Below are 27,588 nucleotides of genomic sequence, written 5' to 3' on the forward strand. Positions count from 1 at the left end.
TTGTATAATCAATGGGTTTATACCATTGAAGAAAAAAAGAAAAATTTCAGTAAGGAATTTTTAAATCGAAAGCAGCAAAAAGACATCTTAAGAGGCCAAGCACAGTGCCTATTGCAGCATAACAGCACCAAGGCACAACTTGCTTCAACTCTCTGTTCATGAAGAAACACTCTTCAAGAATTATAATTTTCATTGTAACTAATCATAAATACATCCCTCTGAACTAATTCTCATACTCAATATATCCAGACTTTTGCCAAATCCTGAAAGCTCAGTCCGTTACTAACAAGCAAAATGCTTACTGTAGTGCCCTACTATCTTATTTTGGAGAAGGAAACACCAACTCCAATTATTCATTCACAAGCTAGAACTGTTTTATTGCCAATGTACCTCAGCAGACATCCCAACAGATCCAAAATTGAAAGAGAAGCAGAACCCCAGAGAGAATAGGAAAATCAAGATATAGACAGTACATGACTTCGTAAAATATTTAAACTGGTCTTTCTTGTCATATCATTCTACAAAGACTATAAGCCATGCGGTATTATTGCATTATTATACAACGAGAGTGAAAAGAATAAGAAAATTCAATCAATGATAAAAAATTAAAAAATAAAAGTTCTTCCTATAACCTGTAAGTATGTTATGGCCCGTCGAAGATCACCTTGAGAGATTGAGCTTAACGTTGAAAGAGCCTACATTGAAATGAAACCATTTATAAAGAAGTGAAACCTAGCATTGGATACTAAGATTCTACTTTTATATTGAAACACTAAAATTCATAATTTTATTTCAAAAAAAAAAAACACCTCTGAATCCAGATTGAGGCCCTCTTCTCTACAAATGTGCAAAATACGGCTACTCATGACATCTTCTGAAAGTGGTTTGAACCTAAACTTGGCACATCTAGAAGCAAGTGGCTCTATTATTCTGCATATAAATATAACAAGATCATCAAAAGAATTAATTTATCAAAATCGTTCCTGCATAATCCTTTGTAGTTTATCGTAACAATGGGATACACATAAAGATAGTAGAAAAGACACCTGCTGATGTAGTTACAGATGAAAAAGAATCTTGTAACTTTGGAGTAGGTTTCCATCGTGCGACGCAATGCATTCTGCAATAGATAGAAGTTCAGATCTTATTTGCAGGGCATCATTGTTTCACAAATCGGTACTTAGGAATTAATGGAGAATTATGGTTCAACATACCTGAGCATCTTCAGTCATTGAATCAGCCTCATCTAGGATAATGATTTTGTAGGGTGGGCATGGATAACCCCTAAAATTGAGGGAAAAGTGGTAAAAAAAAAAAGAGTCAAAATGAAACCAAAGAAGCATCATGGAAACTAAATTTTACAAACCAAAGTGAGAACACAATAGATGGAAGTATACCCCTGACGAGCACCAGTAGCTACAGCAACAGCAGCAAAATCCTTGATCTTGGTTCGAACAACATTGATCCCACGGTCATCACTTGCATTGAGCTCTAGCACTCTAGATTTGTAAAGTTCTCTGCAAAAATGTTCTATAATTAGGAGGGCACACTCATTTCATAAAACTTAATGAACAGACACTAAAAACCATCTAAATTGACCATTTTTAGCTCATTAAGCAACAAGCTTTGAATCTCCATGAGTGGTTTCTGTCATAGTTGTCATGGTGATGCCTAGGCATCTGGATGTCCTTTACTGGAAGGTGCCTTGGCCACCTATGTGTCGCCTAAGCACCTTATTGGAGTCGCCTTGATTTTTTCCTCCTCCAAAGCCTAGGATCGCCTAGACGAGTGACAACTATGGTTTCTATATCTCAAAGTTGTCTTTTACATCATGAGGGGAAAGAGAGACACTGTGTTGTATGCACACTTGGAAATAGAATGATAAAAGTGAGTGAACCACAGAATGGACAGTAATATGTTTTCAAATGGTTACCAAATTTCTAGGGCCAACAGTCCAGGCCCTTTCCCTTTGGACTTATGAAGGATTCCCAGATGTGCAGACACCATTGCCAACCCATATCATGTGAGCCATCTCACTGAGAGCTTTCAAGTAGACAGAATTAATAGAAAATAAGGAACTAAACTGTCAAATTTAAGGATGGCTAATCCATTAGTACTTAGGAATATATTAATGATCTACAGATGCTAAAGTATATCAGCTGTGGATGTGAACCATCTGCATTTGAGGAAGATGAGTACAACTTCTATGGGGTTCAGTTAATTCTTAGGATAGCTTAATTTATCTTCAGATGAAATTGCTTTGAGTTCTAGATTACTCTTCATCTAGAATTGGCTTCTACATATATGGTATAACTGCATTAGGCCCCCCTGCTTGAACACTGAAATAGTGGACAAGGGTAAAGAGACTTCTGTTTTTGGTCTTTGAAACTTTACAAGTCCATAATCTGTTACCTACTTCTAAACATCAAACTCTAGCCCCCAAACATAAGTCCATTACCATTTCTTTGTTTACTTCTTTTCTCCTTTCTCCTTTCTCCCACCATCTTCTTTTGAATTGGTAAGGTTCATTGTCATACTCATCTGGATATGTGAATTTCTCAGTGAAACTTTTCCAAAAAACCTTGGCATATAAACCAAAACTGTTTAGAAAAAGAATGAATTAAGGAATGCAGTTGGCAGAGAATTTAATATAAGGTATGTGTCATAACCCCAATTCTATCATTGAGCAGGTAAACTGGGTAATTCAGCTTATTTTAGCATATGAATGGAATAAACATCTGATCTACTCCTTCAACTTGACCTCTAATTCATCAATTTCAGAACTTTGCCAATCTTATCATTAGGAACTTCCATTGCATTGGTTTTAATTGTAAATTCTCCACCCAAGATGATTACTTCTAAACCAAAACTTTCATTCCATTTCCTACATTTCCCTTGTTTACACATGAAGATTATTTTCAGTACCCAACTAATATTTTTGTTTTGACATGAATCCCCTCATATTTCAGTCAATTATAACTGCACAACTGGCATCACAAGATCAAATAGTCAAATGAATTCGATGAAAGAGTTCCCAAATAGGAGAAATCAAGGCCTACCCAAACAGCTGATGAGCAATAGCGAGCGCTGTAGTAGTCTTGCCGGTTCCAGGAGGACCATAGAAAAGCATGTGAGGGCACTGCAGAATAAGATTGAACATCAAATCACAATCAACAATGAGAACAGCCAGTGGGTCTCAGAGATGACTAAACAAAACAAGAAATTAGAAAAAAAAAAAAAAAAAAAACCAGTAACTCACATTTGCAGTCTCGAGGGTATTGGTGAGGACCCGAACTACCTCTTCTTGGTGAGCCACATCCTTCACTTGCTTTGGTCGACTGTAATAATTAACCCAATAAAATTTAGAAAAAATAAATCATTTTCTTCTCAACCAGAAAGAGAAAGGAAGCAAAGAATCTTACTATTTCTCCACCCATGGCTGAGAACTCTGCAACACAGGCGCCATCTCTCTCTCTCTCTGCAGTATGCTCTTCTTTTCCCGCCCTTTATTAGAGGATCACTCTCAGGTTAGGGTAGTGTACCATAGTGACGGTGTATTAACGCAGTTGGTCAACCAAAATATTCTACACTTTCAATGGTTATGATCAAGGTTCTAACTGCCATAAGAAATAAACGGTCTTGATGTGAAAGAGGGTTACGATGCAGTGTATCTCAAAACAACATAATATGATAGTACAAAATGTCTGAAACTCCAAGAGCTTCAAGAGTGGATGAACCAACCAACCAGCTCTGGAAATTTTCATCTCGGCCATGGCGTCGATGACGAGAGCTGTGACTCTGCTGCTTCTGCTACTACTAATGCAACAGAGCTTGGTCTTCTCATGGAAGAAAGACGAGTTCAGGAACTGTAACCAAACCCCTTTTTGCAAGAGAGCTCGATCAAGAAAGCCCGGATCTTGTGCCCTCATTGCCACCGATGTCGCGATTAACGACGGGGACCTCACTGCCAAGCTCCAATCTAAGAATACTGAAGAAGCGAAGGAAGAACAAGAGGAGCACGTGAAACCATTGATTCTTAAATTATCTGCGTATCAGAATGGCATCTTGAGGTTGAAGATTGATGAGGATCCCAGCTTGGATCCGCCAAAGAAGAGATTCGAGGTTCCCGATGTGGTTCTTTCCGAGTTTGATGAAAAGAAGCTTTGGTTGCAGAGGGCTTCGACGGAGGTGCTTGATGGCGATTCTGTTCCTTCTTCCATTTTTTATCTCTCGGATGATTATGAAGCCGTTCTTCGTCACGATCCCTTTGAAGTTTACGTTCGTAAGAAAGGTGGTGATCGAGTATTGTCTTTGAATTCACATGGGCTCTTTGATTTTGAGCAATTGAGGACGAAGAAAGAGGATGAAGATTGGGAGGAGAGGTTCAGGAGCCACACTGACACCAGGCCTTATGGCCCTCAATCGATTAGCTTCGATGTATCTTTCTATGGAGCGGATTTCGTTTATGGGATCCCTGAACATGCTTCAAGCTTTGCATTGAAGCCTACCAAAGGTCCAGGGGAGGAATTCTCGGAGCCTTACAGACTCTTCAACCTTGATGTTTTCGAGTACCTCCATGATTCTCCTTTTGGGATTTATGGATCGATACCTTACATGCTCTCTCACGGCAAAAGCCATGGGACTTCTGGGTTTTTCTGGTTGAATGCTGCTGAGATGCAGATTGATGTTTTGGGCACTGGCTGGGACTCTGAATCAGGGATAGTTCTTCCTTCATCTCAAGGTCGGATTGATACGCTGTGGATGAGTGAGGCAGGCATTGTGGATGCATTCTTTTTCGTAGGTCCAGGGCCAAAGGATGTTATGAGGCAGTATGCTAGTGTTACTGGAACACCTGCAATGCCACAGCAATTTGCCACTGGTTATCACCAGTGTAGATGGAACTATAGAGATGAGGAGGATGTCGAGCAGGTCGATTCGAAATTCGATGAATTTGACATTCCCTACGATGTGCTCTGGCTCGATATCGAACACACTGATGGGAAGAAATATTTCACTTGGGACAGGGTACTATTCCCCCATCCTGAAGAGATGCAGAATAAGCTGGCTGCAAAGGGTAGGCATATGGTTACGATTGTTGATCCTCATATCAAGCGGGATGAATCCTTCCCCTTGCACAAAGAGGCTACACAGAAGGGGTATTATGTGAAGGATGCCACTGGAAAGGATTTTGATGGGTGGTGCTGGCCTGGTGCCTCTTCTTATCCGGATACATTAAATCCAGAAATTCGATCATGGTGGGCTGAGAAGTTTTCTTTCCAGAACTATGTCGGTTCAACTCCTTCCTTGTACATTTGGAACGACATGAATGAGCCTTCTGTCTTTAATGGCCCTGAGGTATGTTACTAGTAAGTAGTAACATTTCTGTTCATTTTTCTGTCCATAGATATGTTGGGATAGTTTTCTCTTTCTTTCTCTCTCACCTTTTTTGGGGATAAAGTCTCTCTCCCTCTCTAACTATAATAATTACATGTGAAACCATCTCACTAATCATTAAAGAAGAGAAATGCAACAGAACATTAAATCCTCATTGTCAGCATTCATGATAACACTATGAGAGAACTTATAAATAAACCTTAAAATAAAGCAGACAAAATGTTGCATAGTTTTGATAGGGTATACGAGTTCTTTATGAGCATTAGAAGTTTAATCATGTGATTTCTCCCCTAACAGTGGTATTACTGCCAAGTGAGGGTCTAAGTTGAATATTTGCTACAGTAGCAACAAATGATTTGAGGGGCAGTGCCTTTACTTGCGTCCATTATGTTTCAAATCCATAGAGTAATATGTGTTTCAAAGCTCAGAGTCTACCGAGCTTGAAATATTTGGAACCCTCAACCCAAAGAAAAAAAGGGTGGAGGCATTTCCATTTTCCTACTTCACTGCCACTTCAATCTCTGGAAGTCTTATTTTCTACTTTTGATACCTTTCCACAAGTCTGAAAGAGGAAGAAAAGGTTTAAGGCCATGACAGAAATAAACTATTAATGCCCAGTAATTAGAAGAATCCTTTGATGAAAAGGTGGACATGCATGATGAATAGGCTGTGACTAGTACCAAGTTCATCACATAATGTGCAGTTTCTTATCTTTGAAGTTCTCTATAAAACTAGAATCCATGGTTGGAAGTGAGATGCCAGAAATAAAATAGATAAAATAAATGTACTCTGCAAAATGCAGATTGTATCTAACATTATGTATATCAAAATGGCAACATAATTAGAAGAGTGGGACATTTAACCTTCACTCCGGTGTTGCAATCAGGTTAAGAAAAATGATGGTGATAAGAAAAGGATTTTTCCTTTTAATTTGAGAGAAGTTTTTTACTCTGGGAGTTCTCTTTTAATAACCCTGGTACATTTGTATAATTATCTTCTCTTGAGCAGGTAACAATGCCTAGGGATGCTCTGCATCATGGAGGTGTAGAACACCGTGAGCTACATAATGCCTATGGGTACTACTTTCACATGGCTTCAACTGATGGACTTTTAAAGCGAGGGGATGGAAAGGACAGGCCTTTTATCCTGTCCAGAGCATTCTTTGCTGGAAGTCAAAGGTATGGAGCGGTGTGGACAGGAGATAATACAGCAGACTGGGATCACCTCAGAGTTTCAGTTCCAATGATTTTAACTCTCGGTCTTACTGGAATGTCATTCTCTGGTAAGTAAGAGATCTTATTATAGATGTTGTCAGGATTGTTTTCCCTGTTAAGTAGGCTTTCTAGTTGCAAAAGCTGTTTATTCTTTCCCTATTCATGTGAGCGAGAGAGGGTTTGAAGGATCCTTTACCTTCTGACAGTCTTTTTAACATTCATTTTATACAGGTGCTGATGTTGGTGGGTTTTTTGGGAATCCAGAGCCTGAATTGTTAGTCCGCTGGTACCAGCTAGGTGCCTACTATCCTTTCTTTAGAGGTCATGCCCATCATGATACCAAAAGGCGTGAACCTTGGTTATTTGGGTAATATGTGTTTACTTTCCTTGTTTCTTAATTATTTAATGTTGAGTTTTAGACTTTATATGCTTGTAGATTGTTTCTTTTATTTAATATGCTTGTAGTTTGTTTCTTTTATTTTTCTTTTTGAAGCATGTTTCATAGTCCGAGGAATGCTCTTTTATTATTATTATTATCTTAGACACAAATAACTTAACTCAACTCAGCCTTCTCCCAACTAAATGTGGTCAGCTACATGGATCCTTTTTCTCCAACCAGTTCTATTCAAAGCCATTCTTGTTAATAGTCATAAGCTATGAATGTCTTTTCTCACCACTTCTCCCAGAATCATTTTAGGCCTACCCTTGGCTCTTTTAGATCCTTCAATCTGAACCAAATCACCCCTCCGTACTAGAAAATTCAAAGGCCTCCATTGCACATGTGCATGTCACCTCAAATGACTTTATCGCAACTTATCATGTATTGGAGCTATTTCTAAATTAGCTCTAATTTGTTCATTCCTTATTTTAGCTTTTTTAGTTTTATTATTCATCCATCTCAACCATAGTTTTTAAGGCGGTAAGGCGACGGAGGCATTTGAGGGTCTTTCGGAGCGCCTTAGCGATAAGGCGGGCATAAAGTGTCGCTTTATTGACTAAAACGTTCCTGTGTAATTTTTTTATAAAACCAATCTATTTGGCTCAAATCCTAGTTGAATCCTATAACTCATATGTTAAATAAATATTAAAGGTTTATAGTCATACCAATGTAAGATATTCATCAAGAAAACAAATCAATAAAGTGAATAAAGTAAGTTCATCTTCATCAATCATCAATCATCAATCATCATAACATATTAACATATAATATAAATACATAATTATGAAGCAAAATTATAAAAATAAAGAAAAGAAGACAAAAAATACAAGTATTTATTATACTTACCTCTATGATGCCAAAATGAGTGCCTAAGCCCTAAGATCATCCACTATATTTCTACTCCTGTCGATGAAGAATGAAGCTCACCGTTGCCGGAGCAAACTCACCGCTACCGGAGCAAAATGGTCGCCTAGATAAGTGGTTCTTCCTTGTTCCTTGATTCCTTCTCAAAGCCCTTTCTTAAAACCCTTGACAAAATCCAAACCCTGTTTGTGAATCGTGTTTTTGTTTTGTTTGTTTTGGTTATTTTTGGTGGAGTAAAGTTGATCCCATACATCTCAAGTGTTAATAAAATCATACACTTACCAATAAAAAATCTATATTTGGAATCTTCATCAAGTAATTTTAAAATGTGTTTAAAAAAAAAAAAAAAAACCCATAAGGCGCCACTTCACGTAAGGCGGAGCACTGCCTTACCATCTCTAGACCGCATCAGCGCCAAGGCGCTAGTAAGGCGTTGCCTTAGCAGCGCCTTAAAAACTATGATCTCAACATCCTCATTTCAGCTGCACTAAGTTTGTTTGTATGTTTTTTTTTTCACTGCCTAACATTCATCTCCATTCATCATTGCTGGTCGTATAATTATCCTATTAAATTTACCTTTGAGTTTACTAGAATACGTTAGTCTCACAATACTTTGGATGCACCCCTCCACCTCATCCACCCTATTCTAATTGTTTGTGCAACAGCATCCTCTATTTCTCCCTTTTTATTTATGATTGAACCTAGGTACCTAAACGTTTACTTTGTGGTATCTACCTATCATCAATTTCCACCACCTCCCTTTTAGTCCTATTATTACTAAAGTTTGATGCAGATACATCACCAAAATTGGCTTATTTATTAGTAATAAGTCTAGGGTTGGGTTGTATATGTGTTGGGCCTTTGGCCCATGTGGTTACTTTTATGGGCCTAAACTAGGGGCATTATCGTTGCATACAGAATTAGTAACTTTGTTTTATGTTGGTTTGGTTTGGTTCATTAGTAAACCAATTTTGGGTCATTTTTTTTTTAGGAGACAAGTTATTAGTCATTAGATTCCTTTTAGTTTGTTTGTTTTTTTTGTTCTTAGAAATTTATGTAATAAGCAATCGATTGAGGGGTTTCCTATTTTGAAACCTTCCAATTGCTAGGCTGTACTCCCTCCCCCGTTATCACTATAAATACAAGGCAAGGCTCTCACTAGAGCCACGATTTGAAGAATTAAACAATGGCTACTACTGCTTCTCCTTGCTTTGAATTACTTTGTGTTCGACCAAAGTTGTGGTGCGCAAAAGCCCACGCTCGCCAAGAGGTCTCGAGTTCGAGCCTCATAGTTATTATTTACTTCCCCCCTCCCTACCTATCCAAAAAAAAAATGTTGAAGGACTAGTGTTTGATCTACTGACTCTTTGCGATGTGAATCCCAAGAGGTCCTATCCTCTATTGTTTTCTTCTTCTTCTTTCATCGTTCAAGTTGTTATTGCTGCCTCAATCATCACATGTCTTTGAATTACATCTTCTCTCAGTTTCTTCCCAGGAATCTCAGGATGCTTTCGGCCCAATCCACATCTCTCTAAAGCAACCCAGACAGCCCCTTGGGCTGATCTTTTGATCGAGCCATCCTTCCACCTAGGGTCCCACTCGACCCAATTTTCAGGTCTTTGCGACATATGGTTTGAGAGATATATGAAATCTCTATGTTTTTCTCTTGTAGTGGATTTTCAGGCCTGGAACTAAAATCAATGGAGTTGATCTTGTTCCTATTGTTTCCTGTGACATTTCTTCATGTCTTATGATATGTTTTAACCCTATTTCGATACTGGTATACCCCTCCACGTCTGATTTCTATTCTGATCTTGGAATCCCTAACTTCTGGATCAACAGACTTGATTTCCAGATCTGATTTCTTCTTTATTTCTGATTTGTTTTATATTACTGTGGACCCTTTATTCTACAGTATTGGGATTAGATTGACTTGTCAATCCTAGTTCTACATTAAAGTTACACATCATATACTTTGTTTTTTTTTTTTTTTTAAAACCTTTTGATTCCAAGGTTGATCTTCATAATTCCAACTTTGCATTTATCCCGGATGCTGTTTCATCCGCCAAAACAATATCATCAGAAAAAAAGATACGCTCAGAGATTTGATCTTGAATGTCCTTAGTTAACTCATCTATGTTTAGTGCAAATAAATAAGGGCTTAAAGCTGATTGTTGATGTAATCTAATTGTAATTGGGAATTTACTACCATGGTCATCCCACAACTCTTATACTAGTCACCACACTATTATACATATCTTTTAACTAATTTCACATATTCACTCGAACCATTTTTTTTCTCTTATCCTTTCCAAATAACTCTCTAGGGACTCTATAATAAGCTTTTGTAAGTCAATAAAAACCATATAGAGATCTTGGTTGATCTCCTGGCATACAACAAATTGGTTATCCGAAATATTTGTTTCCTATTGCAAGCGAGTTTCAATTTCTCTCCCATAATTCATGGTATGAACCATAATTTTTATTTTTTATGATTGAACTTAGTCTTCCTGGTTATAACGGATTTATTATTTGGGTATTTAACACCAGAAGAAATCCTCGTATCTCTGTGGGTGACATAAAGGATGATGTTTCATAGAGAATTAAATTGGGATGGATTTAGTGGAGAGGTGAGACCGGAGTACTATGTGACCGATGTATCCCGTTAAAGCTTAAAGGAAAGTTCTATCATAGTTATCAAGGCAACCAAGGCAATGGAGGATGATAAAAACAAGGCGACACCAACAAAGCATAAAGGCATCGCCTAGGCGACCAAGGCACCAGTCCAAGCTGAGGTGCCTTATCGCCTAGGCTCCACCTTGATAACCATAAGTTCTATAGGATTGTTGTATGACCGGCTATGATGTATGGTGTTGAATGTTGGGCAGCTAAGAAGTGTCATATTGTGAAGCTATGCATAATAGAGATGAGGATGTTAAGATGGATGTGCGGAAAAACTAGAAAGGATAAAGTAAAGAATGAACATATTATAGCTGATTTGGGAGTTGCCCCAATCATGACAAACTTCGAGAAATTCATTTGAGGTGGTATGTTCATATTCAATGGAGGCCTGGGGACGCCCCAATAAGGAGTGATATGATTCTAATTGAAGGAGTTAAAAGAGCCAGGGGAATGCCTAAAATGACCATTGGAGAAGTTATGGGGAATGACATGCATAGTTTGGGTCTTGAACCAAATATGACATCTGATAGAGCTTAACGGAGAGCTGGGATCCATGTAGCCGACCCCATTTAGCTGAGATTCTCCTTACTTGCTGGGTTGTGTCTCTTTCCTCTTACTTTCATTTTCCTTTTTCAAATAGATGTGAACGAGAGAGGTTTCCTCTTCTTCTTTTTTCTTCTTTTACCTATAGTTTTAAAGGTGAAACAAGAATTTTACCTATAGTTTTAGAGGTGTAAGTGATTATTTCTGTCCCCTCTTAAGAGCTCTAGTTAATTATGTTTAAATGAGGAGATTCTATTTACATTTTTAGAAGACAAGAGATTGATGTGTTCTAGATTAGGAAAAGCCAGTTAAGATAACACAGCAATCCAAGTGAGAAACAAAAGGGCAGAATACAGAAAATTAAAACATCTCAGAATCTAACGGTCAACAGGGCTGAGATTAGAGTCGATTGGAACACTAAATGTGTTTTTTTTTTTTTTTCCCTCCTGGTAGAACACTAGATGTGTTGTTCAATCCCTCAAAATAACAAGCTGATCCAATGGGTGGGATTTGCTAGAACAGTCTATAACAGAAAATAGAAACTCAAAGAAATCAAATTCTGGTCGAAGGCAGAGGGAACAAGGGACTGTATGAGAAAAGGAGGCCAATCCAATGGCTGGATTTACTGGACTGATAGCTTGAAACACTGCAGCCAGAATAGGTTAGTACAGCACAGAAAACTGAGAACTAAATATGATTACCAGCAAGTCAGTGAGCAAAACAATGATGGAATAGCATTAGAATAGAAGGGAATGGAGGGTAATAAAGGAGTGAAACAAAAAAATAAAACTTAGAAACTGATGGTTGTTGGTACATTTCTTGAGTTTTTCTATGCTCTTTGATCTTATATGGGTTTCATGTTCCAAGAATCAACATGTGTGGGACCTGCAGGAAATGAACTCCATGTTATTGTTCCTGCTCATCGTCACTTAGATATTATACAAATTGTCTTCTCCCATTCCTTACAAGTGCCGTAATTTCTTGCGAAAAACTATATGAGGATAGCCTTTTGCTTTCTTTTTTTTTTTTTGGGGGTGAGGGTGCGGTTGAGGGAACTGGTACAAATTCACTAAAATGGGTTTTCAAGTTTATCCATGGATAAATCAAGAATTCAATGCTTTAAGAGTTCTGTAGAGTGTAAGGTTCAAAACTGTGTTTCGCAGCTATGGTAGGACCAAGGATAGACATCTCGGTTTCGAGGCTGGATTTGGACTTGGCTGAAAGGCCCTAAACGGATATGTTCTGGTATTTTTCTGAGTCAACCAGAAACCTTGGTTTTGAGGCCCAGAAAGTGGTTTTTTGTCCTGATTTTTAAAATTGCCTAGTTTTGACATTTTAAACCTAATCCATGAATTAGTTTCACCAAATAGCAACTCCAAATGGTACTTGTAGTTTGGACCCAAGTTTGCTAATGTACATTGAATGATGTTGTATACCATCCTTATTATAACACTAAGTCTACATATAATTTAGCTACTAGAATGTGAATAAGCTATTGAAACAATCAAAACACACATTAGAATGGAAAAAAAAGCATACATGATACATTAAAGGAGTTATGTTCTAATCAAACCTTATTTGGTGTGCATGAATGCTATTTGAAATCGCGCTGAATGAAAATAATTTTTTGGACATCAAAACAAAATATTATTTTGCCAGTCATTTGGTTTTTAGTAATGTTTTACCACAGTAAGATTATGAGATTTTTAGATTTACGGAAGTTAGAAATTGCCCTGATCAAACCTTGTCCTTTTTGAAATGTTTGTAATAATCGATTGAATAGGTTATTGATTTAAGATGTTACAAAGTCTGCTCTGAAGGTTCACTCGCCATATTTTTAAGCCTCATCCTTTTATTTAGGTTGATGCTGTTACTACATTTCTAAGCAACTAAGACAGATTAAATTGTTCAGTGTGCAATATTGAGATACAGTTCAGCTTTTTTTCAACAAACCCTAATTTTTGGGCCTTGCTTCTTATTTAAATGGATTTTTTGCTACCAAGATTTCTAAAAACCTGAGAATGATTTTATTGTTTAGTTCCCTGTGTTTGTGTATAAATTTCTCTCTCTCCCTCCCTCCCCATTGTATTCATGCACTTCAACTCTTAACTGGAGTCTATTCAGAGACCAGCTCTCATATCTTATTTTGATGTGGAGAATGCTTCAGTAATAGCAGTTGAGATTATTAGGTAGTCTTAAGTTGCTTGATTATATTCCTGATGTTATGACACAGAGAGCGGAATACGGAATTGATGAGGGAGGCAATACATATACGTTACACGTTGCTCCCATATTTCTACACATTGTTCAGAGAGGCAAACATAAGAGGGATACCTGTTGTGCGTCCTCTATGGATGGAATTTCCTGTGGATGAAGCTACTTTCAGCAATGATGAGGCTTTCATGGTTGGAAATAGCCTTTTGGTACAAGGGATCTATACAGAGGTGCATTATCTAGCTCTCATCACTTTGTATTTTTATGTGTTTTTTGTTTTTCATTTTCTTAAGGTGTTCTGCAAACTGATCTTGTATGATTGGGCTGCCATCTGGATCAGCATGACAAACATGCATCAGTTTATCTGCCAGGGGGACAATCTTGGTATGACCTGAGAACAGGAATCGCTTACAAGGGAGGTGTAACTCACAAGTTTGAGGTCTCTGAAGAAAGCATTCCAGCTTTCCAGAAGGCAGGCACCATAATACCAAGAAAAGATAGGTCTCGCCGGAGCTCCACACAGATGGTGAATGATCCGTACACCCTGGTATGTATTTGATGCTGAAGTCTCTCTTCAAATCCTCTTCCCAAGCTACCTAATTGTATATGGAAATTTCAAGTGTTAGTAATTGATGGAACCTCCTCCCCATTTCCATCTCTACCCATTTCTTTGTTGGTTGTGTAAGCTTTTTTCTGTTTCAATTATGTTTTCCTTAGACTAGTGTGGTCTCCATCTGATTAATTCATGTGGCTTCTGATCCAAGTATCCCTTTCTCACCCCCAAAAAAGAAAAAGAATTTCTTTTCTATTTTGCCTGGGTTAACATATCTACTTATTTTTTTATCATCTTCTTCATTCTACTTGTTCTGGATATCTTGTAGTCAAATGAGTCACATTTAGTTCATACTCTCTGGGAACTAGACAATGCCAACTTTACCCCTTAAGTCTTTTGGCATTTAATGTCTTCAAAAATGTAGTGTTATACTTGTTTGTTCTCACTTCATGAATTTCCTGATGTTTGTTTTATATCTTTGGTCAACGTGAATAAGGCTATAACTGTAACAATTTTAATTCTGAATTTCTGATCTCATAAATACTATCCTCATCCCTCTGCTGCATGGTCCTCATATCTGTTCTTATTGTACTGCCGTTCTTCTTCTTTGATCTGTACATCTAAGATGCCACAAATCACATTTAGTTTGGACTTGCAGAAAACTCGATCATTCAACTGAACTCCTTCCTGAATCACATCTGAAGTCTCGTTTGTAAAACAGAAAATTTTGGCATTTTAAGTCCTCAAATTTTTGGTGGTTTCAATTAAAATCATATCTCTCCTAGTGGCTGTACCAAAAGTAGCTGTGATGTTGGTTGAAATCATCCCCTCACATCTGTTTCAAATGTTTTGTTTAGGTGATTGCTTTGAATGATTCCCTTGCGGCAGAAGGTGAGCTGTATGTTGATGATGGGAAGAGCTTTTTGTTTGAGCAAGGGGCATACATCCATCGTCGCTTCTTCTTTTCAGATGGCAAACTTTCATCTTTTAATATGGCACCTCCCACCTCAGGCAAGGTTCTCTTTACATCCGAGTGTGTCATTGAAAGGATTATAATACTAGGGCTCTCCTCTCGGGCAAAAAATGCTCTTATTGAACCTGCAAATTACAGAGCTGATATTGAATCTGGACCCCTTAGTCTTCGATGGAAAGGAAGCCCTGCTGTATTTACCATCCGCAAACCCAATGTTCGGATTGCGGATGATTGGATTATAAAGATTTTGTAAGTGTAGCGAGATTTAGAATTGAGAATTACGTTTTTAAATAACTTCTATGCAATCTGAAACGCCTTCTTGTTCAGGGGGGAATTCTATTAGAGCTTGAAGTCTAGATTTTCCACATAATTTTACGCTGAAATGTGTGATATTGTCTCCCGCTTATATTCTGTTAACCAGTTTGTTGTAATGGAAAGACCCCTGAATTTGAGACTCAAAAGATGACAAATGATTGTGGCAAGGTGCTACATGCATAAAGAGGGAAATTTTCTCGTGCAGGAGTACTACACAAAGTGCAAAACTCAATGCCCCTGGCCCAATAAACCTCAAACTTTAATAGCTTGGAGTTGTTAAGAAAAGCTCCTAAACATTGCAATTATATCTGCCAAGAAGGTTGTAAGTCATAAGCCTAGTTTACCTTTGTTAAAACCCTTCTATGGATGTGACCTTATTCCTTGAACCATAAGCACATCACCATTTTTTTATCATAAGCGGGTAGATGTGTTTATGAATCTCTACTCTTCTTAGACTGATGCCGAATTTGTGGGTCCATATTGATCCCACAATCTCATGGACCAGGTCATGCTCGGGTGGGATGAAAATCATTCAACTTTCATTGAAAGCAGTGAAGAGCACTACACACCCCGTGTGAGTGGCCCAAGGTGTGCTTAGTGGGAGTTGAACTTAGGACATCCGAGTTTACGGCTCGTACCAAGTTCGTTGCTCACCAACTGCACTATCCCCGTAGGTTGATATTCTTTTTTTTTATATGTATAAAATCATATATTTCATTGAAAAAAAAATTTTTGCGGGAATTGTCTTAAAAGAAAAAGTCAAATGGTGGAGGAACAACTTTAGGCTTCATTTTATTGGAAGGGGAACTAAGGTGGAGCGGAAGCGAAATTTTCAAACTTGAAAAATCAACTTTTGTAATCATTACCCTATGTGATTAAATCACTCTATATTTGGTTTTCAAATTTCACTTTAATTTGCATCCAAATCCATGAGGTTTAAAAGTAAAATAAAAATAACATATAAAAAATATTATTACTAAATATGATAAAATAAATAAATAGCTTATACAGTCACATAAGGGAATGATGATGAATTTTTTTATGTTAATGTTTGAAAAAATTTTACTTCAATTCCTTTCAATTTTTCTTGCAACCATATGTAGAGGGGACATAGGGGGTGTTGACTGATAGTGTTCCCTGCTCCTTTCATTTAAAAATATATCTTGTATTTTCTATCAAAACAAAAATATGTCATGAATTATTATCAAAAAAAGAATATCATATACAAAAAGAAAAATAAAATATAATGAAACAAATACATTCAATTGATTATATATAAATGATGAGGTTTCTTATATATACTAATAACAAAAAGATGCATAAATGATGAGACAAAAGTTGCATAAATTCCCAATTAATTCTTTTTCATTTGCCCAAACCAACCACCCCCCCCCCCCCCAACACACACACACAAAACATTAAAAAGTTGACATTCGTTCAGCTTGGGAGTGGCTGATTAATTTGCGATGTCAAGTGGCACACAAGTCTGCTTACCAAAATGTTTTAAACAGAAAGGATAAGTAAGAACAAATGCTCAAGAATAATTATTTCATTCAATTTAATAATGTTAGTAAAGAAGAGGACTTTTAGAGTACTATAATATAAAAAATAAAATTATATAACAGTTATAGATATCTTGCTCCATCATGCAATCTCTCTTTTAATTATACTATTGAAAATACCTTATTCAATAATGCATCAGCATTTTTGTCCACCAACTTTCAGATCTCTGACCATTCAAACTAGAGGAAGGCAAATCAATCCACTCTTTACCGACTCAGGAGCTGCGGTTTACTGTTCCATAGTTTATCACATTGGAGAGAGAGAAATGCAAGAGAGATTTTAGGGGACTCTAGAACTTGGAGTTTCTGCTCCTCTTGCTGGTTAGAGGTGCATTTACATCTCTCTCCTTCTCCTTGTGCTTTTGAGGCCCTCTTTAAAGAGACTGGGTCTGATTGAATTTTGATGGACAAAAAAGGCAAATTCGGTGCATGAAACTTCAGCCATTGTTTGGGGACCATAATGTGCCTAACCCATGTTGGATGAGAACCGTTTATCAATTTAAACCTACGATCATTAGATTGCAATACAATACAACAACTTTTCCGAACCACTAGATTGCAATAGAGCAACCTTCCCAATATGAATTTTGATGGATCATTAATTCCAAACTATCACTTATCATATGATACTATATTACATTCATATATTTAAAAAGGAAAAGGAACAAAAGAAAAAAAAGGGCAATAGTACAACGTTATGCATTCCCATACCTACTATACAATCCCTCATCACATAAGATATCTTCCTCTGCTAACGCCAGATTTTCAACACTTGATCACATCCGGGCCTGGACCACTTAGTTGAGACCCGGGATGTGATCCCATGATCCCAACCTCATTACTATTAGCCTGTCCCAGCCAATGACAATCATCAAACGAGCACCGAGGCATACTATATGGTGACTCAACCACGTCGACAGGCCTGATGAATGTGGGCCCCCATGCAGGTGTACCATCTTCATACGTGTTATGGGTTAGCCTCCGGAGATCCGACCCGTCTACCTTAGCCGTGAAAATATCCCCATAAGGCTGATAGTGATGAGGATTTGCTATTGGCTCTCCTGAAACGGCAGCATAGTCCGATGTAAACACAATGCTCTTCCCATCCGGGCTGAACCAGGGATGATTGGTTCGACCAGCGTCACTACTATGAACCACCTTCTTAAGCCCTGTTCCGTTCGGGTGAATGAAGTAAATAGCGAAACTTCCTCCACCCGGGTTATGCCGGTCTGAAGCAAAAGCGAGCCACTCGCCATCTGGAGACCAATTGCACATCGTATCCGTCCATGGCCCCTCTGTAAGCCTGCGGAGCCCACCTTTCTCTCCCTCTAAAGCATCCATCACATATAGGTTCTTATGGCCCGACCGGCCGGACCGGAATGCGACCCACTTCCCATCCGGTGATGCTGAAGGGAAAGCATTGTTTTTGCCACCAATCGTCATCTTCTTGTAAGGGACATAACCGGTTTGATCATCTTCATCCGCATCAATAGAGATAGATACTATATCAACGCCTGTGCTTTCTTCAGCAAAAGTAGGCCCAACGCTGGTGTAGATAACCCCACTTCTCTTCCAGTCCCAGGCAGTAGAGAAGGCAGTGCCGGGGAAGACTTGCCTCTTTCCGGTACCGTCACGATTCACAACGTAAACGCCCGGGAAACCCACGTAAGCAATTCGTTCTCCGTCGGGGGAGAAAGAAGGGAAAGACCCATCGATCCTGAACAGAGAGAGATCTTTTAATGGACTCTCGAGATTCTCAAGCATAAGAGGACCACTTCCACTTGCTCCTTCATTGATGCTTCCTCTGCATCTGTGATACCCAACACGAGTCGAATCAGGGGAGAAGAACGGGTTGTAATGGTGGGTTTTGGGTGAGACTCGCCGAGATAACTCCCTGAACTCGTTGCGTCCAAGGTCGAAGAGCTCGATATGGCGGAAATCTGAAGTGGGTCTCCTGGTTGCAACAGCGATGAAGCTCTTGTTACTCGGTGAAGCAGCTGGAGTGAACGCGTGGAGACCCGGCGGAGTGAGTCGTTCAATTGCAACTGATTCGGCTCGTATCCTTTGAGAACGAGGAAGACTCGCTCTATAAACGCTCCACCATCCATCTTCGCTTCTGCGATGGAAATACAGAGTGAAATCATCGACCCAACAAGGCCAACCTCCATGATCGACCAATTTAATCCTCTCAGACCCATCTTGGGTTCTGAAGATATAAATATCCGTGTTGAGTTCTTCAATCTCACCGTTCCAACCCTTCTCACCAGATGAAGCTACAGCGGTCCAAACCCTAGATGGAGACACAGAAGGGCTGAAATCGGCGATTCTGTAAGGGGTTAACCTGCGAGTCTCACCTGTTATTATATTGGTCGAGTACACAGCATCCCAGCTTGTTCGGGGTACTCCAGGATTTTCATGGGTAGATACATAGATAAGATGCTCTCCTGCAACAGAAGGTCGGTCTTTCATGGAGATCTTGTCATCACTTTGTTTTGGGTTTAACAGAGGAACCCGAATACGAGATGGGCTTTCAAGAGCTGATCTTCTTGTTGATGGGTTGACGTCGATGGAATCGTCGTTGAAATGGGCATCAAGATAGATGTTGGAGATGCCAAATCTCTCTGTGACATAGACGAGAAGTTGCACAGGAGGCGAAAGAGTTGGGTCTAGAGTGAGAGTTTGATCAGGGAGGAGCAGAGATAGGATTGAAGAAGAGGGAAAGGGAAAATACCCATTGAAATTCACGGATTGACCATCAGTGAGCCTAATTTCATCATTATGCTCTGGTGGGTAAGATGTTGGGAGGCTGAAGATGTCAAAGGCGTAGGTCGCTCTCCCTAGAGTGGTAAAGACTATGCTTGTACTGTCACCGATATCCTCTCCAGTTGCAGAGGTTATGATGAGAAAGAGATGAAGGAGAAGCCACAGAGAAGGACCCATCTTCGTGTACACCAATTCCGTTTGGTTGTAGATTATAAGGAATTGAGAATTATAAAGGATCTTATCTTTTGGTCTGTGGTTCATAAATGCTCTGTTTCTTCAAATATCTTCTAAATATTTATTGGGGATGTAATCCAAAATTCCAAATCCAAGGATAATAACTTAGATCATCCATGACGTAGCGGCCAAAAGAGAGAATTTTGGTTGCTTCTATAGATTATCGTACGGATTGATCGTATACCAATGGAGAGGAATAGCGGAAGAGGATTCACTCAAGCTAGAGATCAATTTATTATGTTTCCGCACAGTTAGGAGAGTGAACAAGATCCAATTTTTTTGTGTTATCGAAGAGGCAGTCATGGCAATAATCTAAGCTGAGTTTTGGCATCTACTTGGAATGAAAACTATTTCTAGAATTCATTTTCTTTTGGTAACGTCCAGTCTTAATTTCAGTGAAAATGCTTTACTCAGCCTACTGTTATCATTTGTATTTATACTTGAAAAATATATAATATTGTAAAAGAATATCTTTTTTTTAAAAGTAATATTACATAAAGCAACATGAATAGGATTCAGAAATATATAAATCTTGAAATAGAGATTACAACCAACAAATTTCTGCCACAGCACTTGCAATAGCCTGATATTCAGATTCCGCACTACTTCTTGAAACTGTACTTTGTTTCTTAGCCGACCAAGAAATGAGATTTGATCCCAAACATACAGTAACTAGTTGTCAGGTTTTTTAGTACATCCTTGAGCAATTAAGCGGGCCTTGTCTTGTAATGTTCGACCGTGCCATCAGACTTGAGTTTGATTTTGTAAACCCATTTGGAGCCAACTAGATTGACATGCGGAGGAGATGGAATGAGAGACCAAGTGTGACTGGAGAGCAAAGCATTGTATTCGGCAGCCATTGCCTCTCGCCATTTAGGATTCTTAGATGCAATAGAGAAACAGGTGGGCTCTTTCGGAATAAAAGAAGAAATGAGAACCGAAAAGAAGGAAGCACAAAAGATTTAAAAAAATCATCCATGAAAAGAATATAATAACTAGGAGTGGGTTATTTGATTGACCATGACCATAGGAAGGATAGGGTTTTTGAGTGAAGGGCTTATTGAAGTTGCTTCTACCCTTAATTTTTCCTTTGTTGGAATTATTAGGAATGGTGGATGACCTTTGTTGGAGAAGAATGCAGAATTGTTCTCCTTTTCAGAAGAAGGATGTAACCGTTGGAGACACAATTCATGACCAAGAAGCCGAGCACGAAGATCAACAAAAGATGGCAGCATAGGATAAGAAGTAACGGCTGTTACGAAACTTTCATATTCGATTGGTAATCCAACCAAGATTTGAATAATAAATTTAGAACCTTTAATGGGCTCACCGATGGCAGAAAGAGAATCTGCAAGAGCTTTAATTTCTTGAAGATAAGAACTCATGGAGAGGAACCCAATTTCATAGACTGAAATTGAATTTCATTTGCAGATGGTGAGCCTGGACATGATCAAGGAAAAGTTGCTCTATGGCAAACCAAATATGTCTTGCAATCATTGGGTCTCCATGCTTAACTATATATTTGAGAATATTGGTAGAAAGGGTTGCTTTAATCCAAAAACAACAAAATTATTAAGTTGTTTCCAAAGGAAGTAGACAAGATTAGGAGAACTTGTGCTATCAGAGTTTAAAATGGTGGAAAGGACTAGTAGAGCCATCATGATCATGAACTTCATAACCATGGAAAATATGTATAATCAATGTGTACCACATGAGATAGTTTGTAAAATTAATGACTTATTCTAATATAATTCTTAATGTTAAAAAGAGAGAAAGCTATGTGAGTAAGAGAAGAGGAGGATGAAGATGATGGATTAATGAAGAGCAACAATAGGAGTTGTCGTAAGAATTGAAGATGATTCAGTTGATGCAGAGAGAGGATGCCATTGCAAAAACGAAAATGAAGAAGATCTAAGCCTCTGATACCATGATAAAGTGTGAATTTCAATGAAAATGGTTCATTCAACCTACAGTTATCATTTGTATTTATACTTGGAAAACTATGCAATATTGTACAAGAATACCCTTTTTGTAAGGTCATATTACATACATTTATTAAGGCTACGAATTTTACTAAGTCTCTCACTTATACATGGCGTGGTTTCATAATTTTACCCATTTAGAGTTCTAGACTTATAGTATTTCTATTTCAAATTTCTTGTTTTTTAGAATCCCTTCAAAAAAAACCTAAAAGGGCGAAAGAATGTTCCTTGGTTTTACAAAAAATGATCCTTCATTATTACTTACGCGAGAAACCTCGACACAAATCGATCATTTTATGAACCTGCTCTTATTTAATAGGCTTAATACACATCGGACGATTGGAAGGATCCAAACATGTACCCCACCCCAGGGCACCCCTCATCCCAGCCTAAATGTCAGATTTCAGTACAGATAAGGACGGTCTAGGTTTCTTAGTTGGAGCAACCAATTCCACAATGGATAGCCTCTCAGCAACAGTTTCAGCCCCACGTGCATCCCACCCACTTTGTCTAAATTACAATGTAACGCCCAGGGCCAGCCTATGCATGCATCACAGTACACGTGTTTGTTTGGTCCATTCATTTTTGTCCTCTATAGCGAGACTAAAATCTTATCTTTTCCCCAACGGCCCAACAAGCTATAATCTTTGGAAATTAATTAATAAGGGGTATTACAATGAAAAGATAAGCACAAAGCTCCCGCTACTGCTAGGTTTGGGAGGAGCAAGTATATAATCTTATCCCTTGCTTCGCAAAAGAAGTTGCTTCCAAGTTTTGAACTTGTGACCAACATATTGCAATAGTGCAACTTAAAATATCAAATTAAAACCAGGATTACAAGTATGAATTGGAGGAAAAAACTCACCAGTTCCTTTTTTTCATCCTCCTCATACTTCATAATCATGTCTCCAGCTCTTAGGCTATTCTGCTTCACAAAATCCCCTGCTCAAGTATTGAAAAGAAATTTTATATTTTCAGAATCAAACACTAGATTTATATACCCTAAAAAGAATATTAAACACAAGAAGAATAGATTCATCTATTCAGATTTGCTTACCAGTGTTCTCTAGCACATACATTTTGCTAATGTTATTTGGCCAAAACCTGAATTGTTTACTCGAGATGAACTTGCTTTAGAATGGGAAAAACCATGTTTTAATTTAAGAAGAAAGTGAAGAAGAAACCAACATGTATCTCATGCACCAGACTGTGGTGGATGAGACATCTTTCACTACAATTTGGATTCCTTCTTTTATTGTAAGGTTTGGGAGATGTGCCTCTGCTTCCTTCTGTTCATGCTCAAAGTTGGAATTTTTAATTAGGATGAATTATCCAAACACCATATTATAAAAAAGACAAGAGACACAAGACATAAAAACCACAAAAAAAATTTAAAATTTTGAAAAAGGAATATGTGTTTTGAAGCGCAAAGTCATCAACACAAACATTAAATTGTTTACCGTTAAATTTCATTGTATATCATTTGGTGGATTTTTTTTTTTTCCCCCTTCTATTTTTGGGACAATTTCCTTGATCTACTAGAGAGAAAGAATTACAAAACGAGTAGGTTTACAAGAAAAGTAAATGTAAAACGAATTCAAACCTATTTGTTTCTTAATTTTTTTTCTGAATAAAATATCATTAAAATAGGAAGAAGAAAAGATATAGCCCCGAGGGAAAAAGAAGAAAAGGAAAAAGTTGCACAATTGAGAGCAACCTAGGGAGGGGGAGGGGGATGTAAGATGGAGATGGACAATCCCTAGGCAACAACGGTGAGCCTATTCCTTGGGGAGTCCCTTACATGCCTATGGGCGAGAGAAGTAAGTTTGGAGTTGACATCTAAGGAAATGGCATTCCAAATCTTATCATAAGATCTAAATTTGACAGTCCATCTTTAAAGATTAAGCTCCATCCTAAAGTGGAATATCGTAGCACAGAAGGCAACCTTTTCAGCAATGTCATAGATGGAATCACCCGTAAGGGTCATATCAACCCAAATCCATTCGCGCAACAAGGGGAGGGGGCATGGGAGCCAGGCCAACAAGAAGCTAGCACTCTTTTCCAAATGGAACAAGAGAATGGCTAGCTGAAGAAGAGGTGGTTAGAGTCCTCGATCCCATTACAATAGAGGCAGCAAGGTGAAGGGACGTGGATACACCTATAGATTAGGAAGGATTGGGTGGGGAAGTAGTTGGAGAGCTCTCTACAGGCAATAAAGCTATAGCGTTGAGTATGACCCTTGAACCACACAAATTTTTACCACAAAGTGGTAGAATTATGAGGTCTGATGAGGGCCCAGGCCAAGGAGGAGGAGAAATATTTGGACCAAATAAGCCTAGCCCCCCTTCCACGATGACCTAGGGGAATGGGGGGAGGGAAGCCCAAAGGACGGGGGCAATAGAGGGGAGAGGGGGAGCCCAGAAGTCATTGGAGAGGATGGATGAAACTATGGCATCTTTGGGGAGATCAAAAGAGTAGACAAATCTAGCTCCAACAACAGAGAGAATGACCCTGGCAGGGTGCCAATTGTCGATCCAGAGATGGGTGGAGGAGCCATCATCAATGAGGGAGGAGATGGCTTTGAACCCTAGGGCCTAAGGGAGAGGATTTTACTCCAGACCCATAAAGCATTGGGGGAATGCGGGTAGGGGTGAAACAGGGCTAGGTTGGGTTTGGATTTTTAAAACCCTAACCCAACCCTAGGTCCTCAAAATTCAACCTAGACGCAACCCTGCCAGGTTCATGTTCAAGCCCAACCCTATCAAGTTCGTTGGGTCGGGTTGGGTTGCGTTGGGTTCACCTTGGCTTCTGCAATGTTTGGATTAACATTGATTGACTTATTTTTTCCATTCATATCTTATATAATAAAAAATTATAGAAAAATTAAATACCAGTAGGAGCCTTAAATTCTAATATAAAAATTCAGGGTTAAATTTTGGGCCGGATTGGGTCAAGTTGGGCCGGGCTAAGGCCTCAACCCGAGCCCGACCCAACCCTGGGTCAGGGTTGGGTTTTTTCAATCCTAACCCACCTTTGGGGTAAAAAAACTTGGCCCAAGCCATGTTTGGGCTCAAGGAGGGTTCAGGTTTTCGGGGCCAAACTTTCACCCCTAGATGCGAGTAGTCCAAAGGGAGGCCCTTTTGAAAAGGTAGGAATTAACCCAAGGGACCCAAATGTTATTACACTTGGAGACAATCTTCCAAAGAAGTTTGAGGGTACTAGTAGAGTTAACATCTTGGACCCTTCTAATACCAAGACCACCTTCCAATTTAGAGAGACAAACAGATGCCTAGGAGAGGGGATGAAAAAATTTAGAGGAATCATTTCCTTTCCAAAGGAAATAACAGAAAAGGGATTCAACTTTCTTGATAGAAGAGAGGGGGAGCTCATAAACAACAGACCAGTAGATGTAACAAGATTGCATGATAGATCTAATGAGCTCAAGACGGTCAACATAGGAGAGGAATTTGCACTTCCACAACTAAAGCTTCTTCCCGATAAGATCAAGCATAGCAGTGCAGTGGTAGGTAGATAACCTAGCAGAGATAAGAGGGAGGCCGAGATAATGGACAGGAAGAGTTTTAGGAGAGAACCCAGTGAGGTTAAGGAAATGGGCTTTAGAAACATCAGAGACTCTAGAAAAGAAAGAAATGAGATTTGAGAAGGTTGACATGAAGACCAGACAGGTGCTCAAAGAGGCTGAGAGAGGACATGATGGAAGTAATGGTGAGGGAGTCAGCCCAGGGAAGATCATGAGGTCATCAGCAAAAACCAAGTGCGTGAGGCTAATAGATTAATACTTAGGGACTGGGGAGGTGAGGTGAGGTCAGTGGGCGACTAGATGCATATGGAAAGGACTCCCAGGGTGAGGGAGAAGAATAGAGGAGAGAGAGGACAACCTTGGCGGATACCAACAAAGGAAGAAAAATAGCCGATAGGGCTTCCATTGACAAGGATAGAGAAGCAGGGAAAGGAGATGCAAGAGTGACCCAGTGAATAAAATAGGAGGGAAGGACATTGCTTGGAGAACATTAGAGATGTAGTCCTAACGGATAGAGTCAAAAGTTTTGTGAAGATCGATCTTAATTCATTTTCTTATAGTAGATATAGGCATTTTTTTCCTGTATCTTTTAATAATAAAATGGTGCAATTGCTAGGGTCTTAGCTAGCCATTTTAAATCAAAATTTCTAGACATCTAATACTTGGGATCCACATCTTGTGGGGATTTTGTTTTGTTATATTGTAGCCCAATCTGAGAATGATGCGTTAGTTTCTCTTTCATTTGGGAGGGGAGATAAAGGATATTTTGTTTAACACTGGTGCTTACAAAGCAACTGGACATGATTGAGTTCTTGCCCATTTTTCTTTTAGAAAAGTTGAGATTTTGTGCAGGGAGATTTTGTTAGTTTTATATACAATTTATTTGGTACTCTTTCATTGATTCTAGAGAAAAGAAAGATTTGTTACATGAAGAGTTTAGACCAATCAGTCTTTGTACATTAGTATATAAAATTATCTCTATATTCCTCACAAAAGACTTAAGGGATTGATGAGTTATTTTATTTCTCCTTTTTCAGTTTGTGTTCATTAAAGGAGGGCAAATTTCATACATTATTATTGCCTATGAAAGCATTCATTATATGAGGCATTGTAAGATTAGACAAGGGTGGTTTGCAAATAAACTGGATATGTCTAAGCCTATAATGACCTCGAGTCGGGTTATGTTCATGCTATCTTTGAATTTTTAGAATTCAAAACATAGATTTGACCTTATTAGCTATTTATTATTTTTTGTTTTTTATTCCATAAAGTTAAAGGGTGAATCGTTAGATTTTTTGTTTTTTAAACCTTCCAGGGGCATCCAATAGGGATGTTCTTTGAGTCTATCGTTTTATTCTAGTTTTTATGACTTCTTTCAATTTACCAGGAGCTTAATATGTTTAAAGGAATTAAAATTGTTAGATCTGATTTAGAGATCACTTTTTTATTGTTTGCAAATAATATATTTTTTTGTCGTACAAATCTCATGCAGGGAAGTCTATCGTTATTAAATCTGTGCTTTGCTCGGATACAACTTATCTAATGTCTATTTTTGGTTTCCAAAGTAAACCTTGACGCATTTAAGTGTTATAATTCCAAGTTCTAAAGAGGAGAGGTTGAAGGTCATAGGAAAGTATCACTAGTTTTTTGGTCTAATATTTGTAAATTAAAATATGATGGAGATCTGGCCTTATCCTTTTCACGCTCTTTCTCAGATACTGTCTCTTTCTTATGAAAAACTCATTTACACCCAATTATTTTTCTTTCTTAGATTTTTCCACAAGCTCTCAAGTCTTATTCTTTTGTAGAGACTTAATTTCCTCAATCATAGTTGCCATTCATTTATCACATTGTGCATCACTCAAAGTATCTTGGTAGGAAGATGAATCACTTGTAACTACAGTGAAGACATAGGCAACCATGTCTTCAAACCTGTATCTCACATGTGCTTTGTGAGTACGTTTCTCTTTAGTCTTTGCCACGGTATATGTAAATTCTACTGTTTCTTGTTTTTCTAGAAAGTCATTGGATGACTCATTTTCTCTTGTTGTTTTTTATTAACCTAACTCGATTTGCATAATAGAACTTTCTTTATTTTCATCAGCTGTTTGTAAACTACAGTTTGACTTACCATGTGAGACTCATCAAACACAACATCTTTGTTAATCACAACTTTCTCTAAACTTCGATCTCATAACTTGAATCCTTTTACGCTTTTCTCAAAACCAAGAAAAATATACTATTTAGACTTTGAGTGTTACGTGGAACGCTGTTTACTTTCCACATAAGCATAGACTGAACAACCAAATATTTTC

General features: G+C 38.3%; 3 protein-coding genes across 3 annotated transcripts in view; 1 reads left to right on the plus strand and 2 right to left on the minus strand.

Annotated features, from left to right (window-relative positions):
• The window catches only part of LOC122072858 (replication factor C subunit 4), a 6,514-nt gene extending 2,947 nt beyond the window's left edge, over positions 1 to 3,567 (minus strand). Inside the window, exons 1-8 of the mRNA XM_042637286.1 lie at positions 3,423 to 3,567; positions 3,260 to 3,338; positions 3,060 to 3,139; positions 1,398 to 1,517; positions 1,215 to 1,284; positions 1,047 to 1,120; positions 810 to 930; positions 633 to 695 (exon numbers count right to left, since the gene is read on the minus strand). Of these exons, the coding sequence (XP_042493220.1) occupies positions 633 to 695; positions 810 to 930; positions 1,047 to 1,120; positions 1,215 to 1,284; positions 1,398 to 1,517; positions 3,060 to 3,139; positions 3,260 to 3,338; positions 3,423 to 3,466 (651 nt within the window). The 5' untranslated portion in view covers positions 3,467 to 3,567. The remainder of the gene's footprint in view (positions 1 to 632; positions 696 to 809; positions 931 to 1,046; positions 1,121 to 1,214; positions 1,285 to 1,397; positions 1,518 to 3,059; positions 3,140 to 3,259; positions 3,339 to 3,422) is intronic.
• A 147-nt stretch (positions 3,568 to 3,714) lies between these two features.
• LOC122072856 (probable glucan 1,3-alpha-glucosidase) lies at positions 3,715 to 15,259 on the plus strand. Its single transcript, XM_042637284.1, has 6 exons — positions 3,715 to 5,355; positions 6,403 to 6,676; positions 6,840 to 6,975; positions 13,370 to 13,580; positions 13,691 to 13,897; positions 14,761 to 15,259. Exons 1-6 carry the CDS (start codon positions 3,772 to 3,774, stop codon positions 15,127 to 15,129), a joined length of 2,781 nt encoding a protein of 926 aa, XP_042493218.1. The 5' UTR covers positions 3,715 to 3,771; the 3' UTR covers positions 15,130 to 15,259.
• Positions 15,260 to 17,369: 2,110 nt separating this feature from the next.
• Positions 17,370 to 19,794, minus strand: LOC122073102. Its single transcript, XM_042637625.1, has one exon. It carries the CDS (start codon positions 19,775 to 19,777, stop codon positions 17,519 to 17,521), a length of 2,259 nt encoding a protein of 752 aa, XP_042493559.1. The 5' UTR covers positions 19,778 to 19,794; the 3' UTR covers positions 17,370 to 17,518.
• Positions 19,795 to 27,588: the final 7,794 nt, after the last annotated feature.

The sequence above is a fragment of the Macadamia integrifolia genome, chromosome 3, assembly GCF_013358625.1.
Source record: "Macadamia integrifolia cultivar HAES 741 chromosome 3, SCU_Mint_v3, whole genome shotgun sequence".
Classification (NCBI taxonomy): domain Eukaryota; kingdom Viridiplantae; phylum Streptophyta; class Magnoliopsida; order Proteales; family Proteaceae; genus Macadamia; species Macadamia integrifolia.